The 13,677-nt window shown below is 43.7% G+C and overlaps 2 protein-coding genes across 2 annotated transcripts in view; both read left to right on the top strand.

The window, feature by feature from the left end:
- Positions 1–16: 16 nt before the first annotated feature.
- COMMD2 (COMM domain containing 2) lies at positions 17–3,364 on the top strand. Its single transcript, XM_063408572.1, has 5 exons — positions 17–164; positions 260–337; positions 933–1,015; positions 2,248–2,421; positions 2,910–3,364. The coding sequence occupies exons 1-5, from the start codon at positions 98–100 to the stop codon at positions 3,105–3,107; spliced, it is 600 nt and encodes a 199-aa protein (XP_063264642.1). The 5' UTR covers positions 17–97; the 3' UTR covers positions 3,108–3,364.
- Positions 3,365–5,677: 2,313 nt separating this feature from the next.
- Positions 5,678–13,677, top strand: part of WWTR1 (WW domain containing transcription regulator 1) — a 42,019-nt gene continuing 34,019 nt past the window's right edge. Inside the window, exon 1 of the mRNA XM_063408570.1 lies at positions 5,678–6,205. Coding sequence (XP_063264640.1) covers positions 5,811–6,205 — 395 coding nt within the window. The 5' untranslated portion in view covers positions 5,678–5,810. The remainder of the gene's footprint in view (positions 6,206–13,677) is intronic.

A 13,677-nucleotide genomic window follows, 5' to 3' on the forward strand; every position in this document is an offset into this window, starting at 1 on the left:
TGTCCCGGCTGTCCCGCGGTGTTCCCGCGGCCCCGGCCCCGCGCAGGCGCCTGCGGGGCGCCGCCCCTTCCCGGGCGGTGGTGGCGGAGCCGCGGCGATGCTGCTGGTGCTGTCGGCGGAGCACAGGGCGCATCTGGGCTGTTTGCCGCGCGCCGGCGGCGCAGGTCGGGCCCGCGACGGGTCCGCGGGTGGGGGGAACCGAGCCGGGCCGAGCCGGGCCGGGGCTGCAGCGGGGTCTCTTCTCTCTCTGTCCTTGCAGCCGTTGGCGAGCTGGGGCGCCTGGCGCTGGAGCAGCTGCGGCGAGGAGCGGCCCCGCGGGCCTGCGAGACCGCCGCCAGTGAGAGCCGGGCCGCAGGGAGCGGGGGAACCGGGCCGGGCCGCGGGGGAACCGGGCCGGGCCGCGGGGGAACCGGGCCGGGCCGCGGGGGAACCGGGCCGGGCCGCGGGGAGCGGGGGAGCCGGGCCGGGGAGCGGGGGAACCGGGCCGGGCCGGGCCGTGGTGATTTCGCGGCAGGAGGGCGGGAACGCGGTGCGCTCTGCGCCCGCCCCAAGGAGCCCCGAGTTCCCGGTGCGCCGCGGTGCGGGGCCGAGGGGACGGGCTGGCGGCACGGAGCTCCAGCACCGCGGGGTCGGTGCTTCGTGCTCAGTGTGGGGAGGGCTACAGACATCTCTGTTCCGACAGAAACCCTTCTCTGTACCATGCCATAAGAAATTGGCTTGTGTTTTTCTTAGTTTTTTGCTTTTGATGGTTTGGTTTGGTTTAAGGGGGTCTCTGATATGCTGTACATTTTTATTTAAAGGATGTGAAATCCTCTCTTTTTCTTTTTCTTTCTAAGCATATTTTGCATGTTAAGCATTGCATAAATTTGCAGCTTTAAATCTCACTGCTGTGGCAGTCAGCAAGTAAAAAGCACTTTATGTGTTCTTTAAAGGAAAGCTGAACATTGGCATTGACACCATTCAGCACGGGGTAGAAGGACTGATGTATCTTCTTACTGAGAGTTCCAAGCTTATGGCAAGTATACTTTTTCATAAGAAATTTGGGCATACACTCGAGAGATGTCTTCTGCACACTTGGACCTCTATAAATATTTGTGAATGGGGAAAACACAGCTCAAAATTTTAATGACATATTGTTTTAGTTTCAGAAAAAGGTGTCTCATGCTGTTGTCTTACTGAAACACTGTGTCTGTGTGTATGACTGGAAATTGTATTCAGTGTCTGAAGCTAAAACTTGACAATGTTTTAATAGTGTAAGTTATTACATATAGAGAAGCTTAATTCAGGATTAAGCTTTAAATAATAAAACTTAAGTGAAGAGTTTGTTGTTCAGCTACTGTACAGGATGTGGGCTAGACTAGCCCCCTGTTCAGCATCCTTGTCTTTATCCAATGTGGTGGGTTTGAGAGCTTTTTCAGCTCTTGACATCAAAAGTTTGAGTGGGTATAAGCAGATACTAAAAGATTAGTAGTTGGACAATTACTGTTTCCATCGGTAAGACTGATAATTATTGATATAGTAGAATATTTGAGCAATGACCACATGGAGAAGGGACACAGAGACAAGGAATGCCAGCTTAAACGCAGGCAAGTGTTGGTCCCAAGAATAGGAGGGGATGGAAATGGTGCAGAGCCTTTCCTTGAAAGAAGGGGTCTTGACTGGCAGGTTACGGTGCACTGTGGTAGAATGTGGTTGGTTACGGACTGTGTTGGGGTGGTGCACTGGAGAGGTACAATGGCATTTTCTGCAGAGTCAGTAACAGCTTCCCCAGTGCTGCAGTAAACACAAAGGCCTGTGAAGCTTCTCCTGCCCTTGGGACAGGAGCCTGAGCATTGTGCCTTGTGCTGCTCATGTGCAGGTCGCTGCTCAGTGTTTGTAGTCTGGTTATCAGTGGCACAGCAGCACCCTGACAAATGGATTCACACAGCATGCCGTGCCTTGTGACACAACTGAGGCGCTCCCTCATGCTGTGTTTTGGTCTTTGATGTGAAGGCTCACATGTGAGGGGTTCAAATGTTCTTTAAAAAAACTGTTCCTGAATCTCATACAAATCTGCAGTAATACATCAACATCTGTAGATCCTTTAAAACAAATATCTTGGATATTTGTTTTGTCTGAGGTGTAGAATTATACCTGGTCATTCCTGCAGGAAAATAACTGCACCATAGCATATGTGATATTTAGTTACAGTTTTACTTAGTTTTCAAGAAATAATGATAATTACCTGGCCAAAATTGTTATTTCTAGATTTCTGAGGTTGATTTCCAAGATTCCATTCACGTTTTGGGATTCTCAGATGAATTGAACAAATCCTTGCTCCAGCTGTACCTTGACAACAGGAAAGAGATCAGGAGCATTCTTGGAGAGCTGGCACCAAAGCTTCCCAGCTACCACAGTCTGGAGTGGAGGTTGGATGTGCAGGTGACTTCCCTGATGTTTTTAGCATTCCATCCTTTCCTTCACATTTTTTTAATATAATAAAAACCTGGTAAGCAATGTAAAAATAATTGAGGCAGCAATACTTCATGTATTTAAAACTGACATGACATTGTTAGTGTCCCACAGCCAGCCAGTTATGAGACAAACAGGATATGCAGTGATGCAAAGTACTTGCCTTATGAAAATTGAATTCATGGCTCTATTGGTGTTTTTAAAATATTAACATATACTAATCATATTTGGTGTTGATTATTATTTTCAGAAATATTATGAAAGCATTGATTAAAGTGGGTTAGTATTCCTTAATCATAAAACACAGTAGTAGCTTGTGTGTATCTTTAATATGGATGAAAAGGGTTTCTGAACAGTCATCCAGGCAGGTTCTACAAACCTGATGAGAACTGCTCAGAACAAACATTGATAACCATCAATTGTTTTCCTGTTCTTGTCCCACTGAACCCCTCCTACAGCTTGCAAGCAGAAGTTTGAGACAACAGATCAAGCCTGTTGTGACTATGAAGCTGCATCTTAACCAAAATGAAGATCAAACTGCCCAGGTGTTACAAACTGACCCTTCTACCCTTCTCCACCTTATCCAGCAACTGGAGCAGGCGTTGGGGGAGATGAAGATGAACCACTGCAGAAGAATTGTGCGCAACATGAAATAACCTTAATTCCTCTCTGCTCTCTTACTAAACAGCTCAAAACACTGCTCACAAATAGATTTTGAGGAAAAATAAACATCTGGATCAGATGAACTGCTTTCCTGTGCCAGGATCTTGAGCCAATATTTACTGGCCAAATGTCCTTGGCTGCCAGCTTTGCACATCTATATTTGGTGACCTTTTTCAAAGAATCATCTTCATATATAGTACATGGTAATTAAATGTGATTAAATATAACTACTTGGGATTTTTGATTAGTATTTTTTGTGTAATTGATATCTGTTTCAGGTGAAACACAAGATTAGCCAATACGTAGGTGAGTGGTTTCCCTCATTCCAGCTCTCCTCACTACAGCCATATTCTGCAACTCAGGGCAGCAGAACAGGAGTTTTAGATACAAATCCTAGAAACTTTTTGTATTACTCAGTAAAAAGTGCAGCTGAAATACATCTCATTGGAGAAGACAGTTCTAATTGTAATAAATGTGGCTTAGGTTTAGCACAGATGTGTACATACTCACCCATAAGATCCCATGCTTATGAAAGTGGTCTAATTAACATAGATGAGATGGCCCCATGCATGAGACTGTCAGAGCCTTTCCTAGAGTGGACATGTCACCTGGAAAGGAACAGGTAAGAGAGTGTGTGGTTTGTCTTTTCTCAAAGAGACAGAGCCCTGAAAACAAAAAAAGCCCTTTTAAAGGCTGTATGGAAAATCACTCATGATCAGGTCATTGTGCAATAACCACATGCACACACACTCAGAATTTCATATGCAAAGGATTTAAATAAGGATATTGCAGGAAAGAAAAAAAAGATATGTAATGTCTGCATAGCCCTGGAGCAGGTGCTGTGATTAGCACTGCTCTTTGAGCTTGTTGCAGCTAGGTACCCAGTACGAAGCAGCAAAAGACTGGTATGAAGATTCTTTGGAAAGGGAAACATAAACAAGTCTCATGAGTACTGGGTTTCCTGAACAGAAATACATCAGATGTCAGGAAAAATAAAAATTAAAGAAAACCCAAACCCCCTCAAAACAATAACAACAAAACCTCCAAACCCTCACAAAAATAAAGAACAACCAAACAAACCTCAGGGAGGAGATCTGCCAAGCCAATGGAACTATGAACAGGAAATGTGATTAAACGTAACTGACAAGGAATATTTGTTGAAGCAAAGCCATCAGGAAGTGCACAGGATGTGTTTCACAGAGCTAGCTGTAGTTTGTGTACAGGCTGAAACTGCAACTCTGAGATCAATCTGCATAACCAACGTTATATGTAACAGTGATTTGAGGGACAAAGATGGCTCAGTCAGGCCCACATTCTCCACTAGAAAAGCCAAATGCAATTTTGAGAAATTCACGCTACTTTTAAAGACATAAGGAATACAGTTCAGAAAAAAATTACTTACTTAAGACTTTTCTAGTGTACACTGATTACTGAGGAGGGTGTATTCTTACCAATCAACATAGCCTGGAGTCTGTCCAAAACCCAGAAAATAACAAAATGCGTTTCTAAAATAACATTGTATTTGTTTAGCCAATATGTGATATCTCTATGTGTGTAGTCATTAAAACACTGGATGCTTCTCTCCATAAAACCCAACACTTAAGTTGGAAAGTGAACAGTATTATTCTTTATTGACACAGCTACTGAATTTAAACAACTTTTGGTCACGTTGCCATTCAAAAGTTATTCCAAGTGCACCAAAAATGAGACAAGATTAAAACAGCAATTGTATTTATTAATTGTAGAAAACCTCGAACGCATTTTGATGACAACTCTGGTTTTTAGTATAGGCTAAACCGAAGATAAGTGACTGAACGGGCAATCAGCAGAGATTCACAAAGCATCGTGCCTGCATTTGAAACTACCCCTATGGACAGTGAGCAGGAAGGACTCATGATACAGCTCGGCACAGGACTCGTACTTTTCAGCAAAGGGCCAAACCTTATCCAAACCACAGCGAAGTGGTTGCTGTCTATGTCACTACAAATGCTTCATTCCTGCCCATCGCCATAGCATCACTAAATCATCTAATTAAACTTGTACGTGAACTAATTTGAGCATCATTTTGCTTCCAGAAATTAGTATCACCCATTAACTTTCTGAACAACTGTTTTAGAGCAAAGCTCATTAGCTTGGCAGAGACAAAGCGCTCCGCAGGTTCCCCGGGCACCACGAGCTGAGGCTGGACGGGGGCAGCGGCTCCGCGCGGGGTCCCGGCGGCGCAGAGACCAGCCGCTGTCCCCGGCTGAGGGCGGCACAGCGAGGGCGACGCGAGAGGGGGCGAGGGCGGGGCGGGCCCCGCCGGCCGCCCGGCCCCGGCCTCCAGGGCCGTCCCGGGCCCAAAGTTTCCGCGGCAGTTGCATAACTGCGGGCGGGGCGGCGCGGGGGCCGGGCTGCAGCTGCCGGGGCCGGCCTGGAGTCGCCGGCACTGCCCCCGTCCCGCCGCTGCCCCCGTCCCGCCGCTGCCCGGCCGCGGGGAGGGCGCCGCGCTGCCCGGGGCCGCCCCGCCCGCCCGGGACACCGGCGCGGCTGGCGGGGGCGCAGAGGCACCGTCCGCCCGCCTCGCCTGCTCTGCTCCCGGAGAGCCCGCTCGCTCCAGAGGGCACGTCCTCGGAGGTGGCCCAGCAGCGGGGCCGGCCCCGGCCACCGCCCGCCCCGGGACAGCTGCGCCCGCCGTCGGGCCAGAGGGGCGGACAATGAACCCCGCGGCCGCGGCCCCGCCGCCGGGGCAGCAGGTAATCCACGTCGCGCAGGACCTGGACACGGAGTTGGAGGCGCTCTTCAACGCGGTGATGAACCCCAGGCCCAGCTCCTGGCGGAAGAAGATCCTGCCCGAGTCTTTCTTCAGGGAGCCCGACTCGGGCTCGCACTCGCGGCAGTCGAGCACGGACTCGGGCGGGCCCCCGCCGCGCCTGGCGCCCGTGCACGTCCGCTCGCACTCCTCGCCCGCCTCGCTGCCCGGCGCGGGCGCGGGCGCGGCGCCGCAGCACGGCCACCTCCGGCAGCGCTCCTGCGATGTCACGGACGAGCGGCCGCTGCCGCCGGGCTGGGAGATGGCGCTCACGCAGACCGGGCAGCGCTACTTCCTCAAGTGAGTGCTGCGGGGGAACCGGCCGGGGCCCCGCAAGGGTTCGCGGGGCGTTCGCCGGGTGGGAGCTGCCCCTCGAGGCGGCGGGGTGGCCTCCGGGTCCGGGGTGTATGCGACATTTGTGGGGGGGAAATCTCTTCCCGGTGGGGAGAGAGAGACGAGGAAGAGCCTGGGGCGCTCCCGGAGCCGGCGGAAAGTCCTGCCGTACTTGTTGATAATGCATTTCTTTTCTGCTTGGCCACACGTCCAAGATTCTGAAACTTATTTTTTTTGAAAATAAGTTCAGTAACAGTTATTCCAGGGAGTTTCTGGAACGTGGGAGCCGAGCTCTGCATGTCCGTGACCTGTCGGCGGTAGAAGGGACTGTGGATGGGCGGGAGCTGCCCGGCCCGGCTCCGGCCGCGGGTGTCTGGAGCATCCCCGTCTGCGGGGATGGAGACGGCGGGAGGCCGCCTTGTTCTAGTGGCAGATTTTGAGAAGCGGGGTACCACAACTGCCGATATCCCTTCTGGCCACTCATTTTAGCCAGAGTGTTTTATTTATGACAATTCGCATTCGATTGGAAGCCGTTTAATAGGCCTGAAAATACGTAATAGCTGCAATAAGTGCTAAGGCAATAGTGCCTTATTTTGGTAGTCTGTAAGTCAGCCACGGATTCGCTGCAAACTAAGTCGTACTGCATTAACTTGGTAAATACGATAAAATGCTTGCTAATAAGACATTTACTGATGAAGCATCTAGCTGAAGATATTGAGGGAGTTAAACTGCCAGTGTGCTCCTGGATGTCATTTACTTGCTCATTACTGGTCAGAAGAGTAAAATCTTCAGTTCGCATTAAGGTATGTGTGGGTATTCAGCCATCATAAATGTCATATAGACAATGTGTGAGGGAGAAAAAGAGAAAAAACTGTTTAGAAAAGTGAAAAAAGTAATAATTTACTTTTTCGTGTATTGATTTCTTTGCCTTGTAGGTTTGGAATCTCTAATGGATTATTCAAGAGCCCAGTCTCCAAATGGCTCTGCAAAGTTTAGATTTTTTTTTGTGTGTGTGTCTTTTGTCACGCCTTGAGCTACCAGCAGAGCATGTAAATACCTTTCTGTATGTCACTATATATTGTTTGTGATACTGTGTGCATATGTCCCAGGGTCCAAACGTAGAAGTTTGTTATTTATCTGGTTTATCACCTAAATGAGAAGATCTTGTGTCTCTGCACTTAGCATGTATTTTTCTCAATAGAACAAGCTGCAGAGAAGTAGCTGACTGACAGGGGCACTGTAACAGACCATTGATAAATAATTATTCAATATAAATTCTTGCTAGGGTTTGGTCAGGGAGTGTTTTCAGATACCTCTGGCTAAAAATTGCATAATAGAATCTTTGTCTGGTCTGTATTTTTTGACTAGTACCAAAATGAACTCATGTGGTTTCACCTTCCTGTCATGCATTTCTGACCTAGAGACAGAGTTTTCCAAGTCGATGGATTCTTGTTGCTTAGGCCAAAAATACAAGGCCTTTAGTAAATAAAAAGCATAGGTAAAAACTCAAAGTGGCTTTAATTTTTTTTCCAAATCCTGTCAGCAGTAATACTCTGATTAACAGCATCCTTTTTAATATAAAATATTCATTGTGCATGTAATTTGTTACCTAAATTAGTATTTGTTTTGTTTCCCTAGTTTTATCTGTCCAATAGAACTTCTCTCATTTATATAAAAATTAATTAGAATAATGCATTTCTTTATACCTTTAATGTATTTTGTTATACCCCAACGCTTTTGGGAGTAATATTTAACTATAAAATTCTCACATATGACTTACGGTATTTTACAAATAGTGTAATATTCTTCAGGTGAAAATACAATTTAGGCTTGATTCTGGAAAGCAGAGTTTAAAGCTGTGTGCTACAAAATACCAGAGGATTTGAGTCAGGTGATGCGCTAAAAATCATATTTGATCAAACTAGGTATACAAGGTTATATTTTCCTATATTTAAGGGGAAAAAAAAAAGCTAGTGCTTTCCAGCATAACAACATAACAATAAACATTCGTTTCCTGGCATTAGCAAAAAAAAGTTGAGAAACCAATTACAAGTAAATAACAAATTAGGTCCTATTAAAGCCTTTATTATCTGTTAAAGTTTAGAATGCAATTTGTTGTATTAAAGCACATTTTCAATAATTATTGAACAGAAGCACTAGTATGAGTTTCAATGAACAGTGAGCTAACCTTGCTGACAGGGAAACAGCTACAACTTGAAGCAGTTGAACTCCTGCATGTCAGTTCCTGCAGAAATTTTCTGGCTGTGACTGGAAGAAACATAAGTAGCCTGGGGACCACTCCACCCTGTAATTAAATACCAAACTGCACAAGTGGGGGCTGGAAAACAGGCTAATGAACACACACTTGCAGCAATGTTATCTAAAGCATTTTTCTGTGTGAGCATGTGTGGAAAAAAATGTAAGTGTGATTTATTTCTGATAAAAAGCATTTCTGTAGAGACAGTCTGCCTGCCTGCTCTTATGCCTGTGAGTGGGGAATGTCAGTTGCATATTGATCTACACGGTGGGCTGTGTATACATATTCTGTAAAAGGAATGTTTCAAGTATTACTTTATACCAGTTTGGGTTTAGGTGGTCCAGCCTCATATTTCAAATGAAGACTGAGGGTTTCATATTTTCTCAGTGTGTCTAGAGAGCTTCTTGCTCAAACTCTTATAAACAGATCTGTGAAACTTTTGCCACTGTTATCTTTATTACTGTTATTTTTAAAATGTTACAGTAATCATTTGCCATACCAGGACATATTTGCTAGTAAGTTCTGGTCGGGGATAAGGAGGCTAATTACTTACAATATTTCATTTAGTCAAAATGTTCAGATTTTTTTCTTACTGGTTTCTATTGGAATAGAGCTTGATTTAACACATGATCAGTTTTATATAACTGTGTTCATCAGGACAGCAGATGAGTAATATAAATAATATAAATACTATACAAGTAATACAAATACAATGAAAAACTTTTTTCCTGAGAATGACGAAACAAATAGCACAAAGACAGCTGAACTGTTGAAGTGATTTTCTAATATGGTCTTCCCTTGAAAAGCATTTCTGTTAATTCTGTAGAGACTGTTGTTATTTTACATTGGTGTTTTGCTTGGTGCTGTACAGCATTCATCACAGGGAAACTTTTCCATCTTGGGAAAAGTTTCCCTGTGATGAATGTTCCATCTTTTTCCATCTTCCAGCTGGAAGGGGGGGAGGAGATGGACAGTGCTTGAGGAGGTAACTCAGTTGAGTTCTGGTAAGAATGTGGAAGGCACTAACAGCTTAGCACTACCTGTCTGCACTGCTGTCCCACAGGTATGGCCACAGTCACACGTGGCTGCGATGGATGTCCTGCAGTGGGGGCTCTTATGGCTTTGGCTTTCCTTGGTGCTTGTAGAGAGTGGTGCAAGGCAAGAGGCCGTGCATCCCTGCTGGCTTTAGTGTCGGGCAGTAGAGAGAGACATTTCACAGATTCGTGTGGCTTTTGGAGCCTTGAGTCCACACCTTAAGGGATTTTTTTTGTTCCTTGTTTCCAGTGGTTATTCCTGTGGGACTTGGAGCCTGAACTGTTCCCCTTGCCAGCATCACTTTATTAAAAATAAATTATAATGTGCTAGACAGTTCCAAGATGTATTACTGCCAGTGGCTTCTATCTGAAATTGTTGGGTGCATTAAAGAGTTCTTAAAAGGCAGGAAAGCTGTGATACACCACTGAAGTGTGATTGCCAGAAATTCAACTATAGCTCACATTTACAACTCATTTTAGAGATACTTAGGAGGTTCTGATTGGAATGCACACATCAAAACTAAATTTTCAAGCTGTAATTGACAGCATTAGGGGTCTGTCTGATTTCTCCTCAAAAGCTGATTTAATGATGATGGTGTTGGAGTTTCACTTAAAAACCTACCAAGGATCCATGAGCTACTCTTTCTTCTCAGAATTCAGCAGTAGAAAAAGCTACAGAGTTTCTGATGAAGGCTGATATTTGTTCATTTTCTGGTTCAAGATGGTGTCTTTCCATGATAAACAGACTGGTGTTTTTCAGAATCTAAAAATCCTATCATCAGTGCTGCTTAAGAGAATTTGGTGGTTAATGTGGAGCTTAATAAAATCTGAGGACAGAAGCAAATATGGAATAAAATTGCTTCAGGGACACATTCGATTTGCAGGATGTGATCCAGTTCCCTCTCCTATTGAGTTTTCTGAGTTAGGATACAAGCTACATTTTAGATTGGACCATAAAGCACCAGCGAAGAAAGCTTCAAGCAAGACTGTAGTGACCCTGAAAGTGTTTACAAGAAGGGTTTCCTCTGAGGAAATATTTAAGAAACTTTTGGTAAAGGGCTGTCTAGAAGCAGAATTTGAATTTTAGTGTATGCATTTCTAAATTATTTAAGAAATCAGTGGTAACTGTCCTGTAAAAACTACTGTGTTGATGTCAAATTTGATATATTGGACTTATGTATACTTTTAAGATAACAAATTAATAACATGCAGGTGGAATTATTGGTTTAATGAAATTTATCTTAAGTTAGTCCTTTAGTCATAGTGTTAAACCCAAAGTCCTGGAGTATTTGTGCATTAATGGATGATGACTGTCATACATTCATCTCATTAGATGAGCTGAAAATACAATTGCTTTCTGCATTAATGATTAGGAAATAGTATCAATTAGCATATTCTTAGAGAGACATCTATAGAATTGATACAGGTATTAATTAAGAATTCTACCATGAAAACTAGGCATTTTTTCTGAAACCATCTGAAAGGGTTTTGTCTTTACTTATGGTTTGGATTGCACAAAGAAAGAAAATAATAGTAGGTTTATTTTTATCATGTTTGTGAGGTGCTATAGCAAACATCTAAAAGCTGGTCTGCTTGACCATCTTTACTCCATAGTTAGTAAATGGCAGTGTGGAGAGCTGTCTGCTTCTGAAGGTTATGAATGTGCTCAATTTTGAACAGACTTGACAATATAGAATCTGCAAAGTCTTAGTGTCCACCTTTTTGCTGTTCACTCTTTCAAATAATGTTGGAAGAGTCAGTGGTTGGGCTTTGGCTTGTTTCCTTTTGGATGCTTTGGCTGAAGTTGAAAATCCTGTCTTTTTGATGTCGGGGCCTATTACAGGACAAGAGCTTCTTTGTAACAGAGTGTTTGGTGCTCAGGGGCTTTGCTTGACTGGCAGATACAAATTGTATCAAAGCAATTAAATCCAAAGGAAATGTCATGTGGGCTGAATTTCAACATACAGACTTGTGGCATTTTCCCTCTTCATTTAGGGAGAGAGAGAGAGAGAGAGAGAGAGAGAGAGAGGGTCAGCATGATGTAGGGTGGAGGTATTTGGGGTTGGTTTGTTTGTTTGTGGATCTTTTTCTTTTCTTTGATTAACTCAAAGTCCAGACCTAGAGAACTCTTTAAGAACAGAAAACTTGGGAACGCTGCACTGACCTGCGGTTTTCCCTGAGTACAGCAGCATCTGAACAGAAGGAAGCACGAATCTTTGGGAAGCTGACCTAGGCTGCAGGAAGCAGCAGCGTGGTTCCTGTTGTGCTGCCGAGTGTGTCCCTTCGGAAATCACGTAATTTCTCTGTGCCTTCTTTTCTGGGCTTCATTTCAGCATCTGTTCTTGTCCATGAAGAACCTTCTGTGTATTGAAACAGGCAGAGGACAGTAATAAACCTTAAATATTGCTTCATGGAACTTGTTTCTTACAATGCAAGCTTACACCCTTTTGTGATCCCATGGATCAGCTCAGACTTTAATCACCAAAATATCATAGGCAGTTGCTGGTGATTCCTGATTGATTGCTGACAGCAACAGGAGTTCAAAATCCCTGAAAAGAATACAGATTGCTCTTTCAATATACTTCTGCTGTGGTTTTACAAGAGCTAGCTACAATTTGTACAAGCTGCAGCAACTCCCCAAACACTTTTGGAGACAGAACACACAGAGGAATAAACAAGGAAGACACCTTACCCAGGTGGAGTCTGTTAGATTTTCAGACCATATTTCCAAAGGTCTCTTCACCTGATAAAATCGTCTGGCCTATGTGCGTTGTAAGTTGCCTTTTTTCAAAAAGAATGAAAGAAAAAAAGAACAAAACGGAACTTCTGGGTGTTGTTTGTTTGCCTAAGTAGCCTTTTGTAATCTTAAGGTAGAAATGCCAAAGTTGCTTTCAGAAGTTTCTTAAAATCCTGTATTTTCAAATGCTTCAGGAATAAAAATGATTGCAATTTGAAAAAAAAAGGCTTTAGATTGTCTGCTTAGTCAGACTATTTTGGGCAAAAGCTGTTTTCTAGTTTTGACGTGTGCTCCATATGGTTTATCTTGGAGCACACAGGCAGTTCTGTCGAGTGGATGCCCAAGTTTGCAGCCTCCTGCCAGTGCCCTCACCTACGTTAGGTGTCTCTGGACTCAAACAAGCAGGCTTTGCATCAGTAAATCAGTGCAGCCTGTGCTGTGTGGGCATCATCGTGCAGCTCTGTGGGGAATGTAGAAAAGGTCAGCCTTTTGGAGCTGACAGGCAGAATTTAGTGTGGGAATTCTTCACAAAAGGCTTTTTCATTTTACATTTGGTTTTGATACTGCGTTTCAATTTCATGTTTTTTTCATTCTATGGTATATGTTTAAACAGAAATGTAAGTGCTTTTTCTTCAGAGATTGGGAAAAATATTTTTTGCAGATGAAGCAAAATGAATGATGAAGAAAAGATGAAAAAAAGAAATGCCTACTGTTACTTAAAATGTAATTTCTAAAGGTGTAAAACCAGCTGAATTGTATCAGCACATGTCAAAACGGAAGGTTTGATGTGAGTGAAGTTAATGTGAAAATTGTGGACCACATGTCATGGGATGGTATTTTCACAGATGCTACCATCACTGTCTCTTAGCCCTGACATTACCAATAGTAGGTTATAATATTAGATAAAGCTTAATTTTTATTAGAGGTGGTGGAAGGCTCTACTTCTTTATTCATGTTTTATAGTTGGCATTTTGATTTTTGTCTGTCACTGGAAGACTTTATGGAAATGGAGAATCAATGAAATTGTGCTATTGCAAGAGATGAAACAAAGCAAAACTTAATAACTGGAGTAAATGAGATTTCTAGTGAGACTATTTACAACTTACTGATGGCACAACAGTAAATCACTGATACCTAAAAGAAATTAAGGTTTTGTTAAACATTCAGCAGTGAGACTAGTCAGTAAAGGTATGTATGTTGTAAGACATACTTTTTCAAAGCTAGTAGAGATCCTGGTTTGAGATTTGTAACTTAATAAAAACCTTAGCAATTTTAGTCTATAGGTCGCAAATGAAAAAATAGCTCTTGGTATTAACCATGCTAATGCTCATCCAAATATATGAAGAAATATTATTTTAAGCAGTCATCTACACTGACTGGATAATTCACATTATTACGTTTATTTTCCTTC

Source organism: Prinia subflava, chromosome 11, assembly GCF_021018805.1.
Source record: "Prinia subflava isolate CZ2003 ecotype Zambia chromosome 11, Cam_Psub_1.2, whole genome shotgun sequence".
Taxonomy (NCBI): domain Eukaryota; kingdom Metazoa; phylum Chordata; class Aves; order Passeriformes; family Cisticolidae; genus Prinia; species Prinia subflava.

What these genes read in the sequence shown, in the direction of transcription:
- COMMD2 (XM_063408572.1), top strand. Translation starts at nt 98, where the DNA reads ATGCTGCTGGTGCTGTCGGCGGAGCACAGGGCGCATCTGGGCTGTTTG. An exon ending in GCCGCGCGCCGGCGGCGCAG is followed by an intron (nt 165 to 259) that starts GTCGGGCCCGCG and finishes CTGTCCTTGCAG; the next exon opens with CCGTTGGCGAGCTGGGGCGC. An exon ending in GGCCTGCGAGACCGCCGCCA is followed by an intron (nt 338 to 932) that starts GTGAGAGCCGGG and finishes TGTTCTTTAAAG; the next exon opens with GAAAGCTGAACATTGGCATT.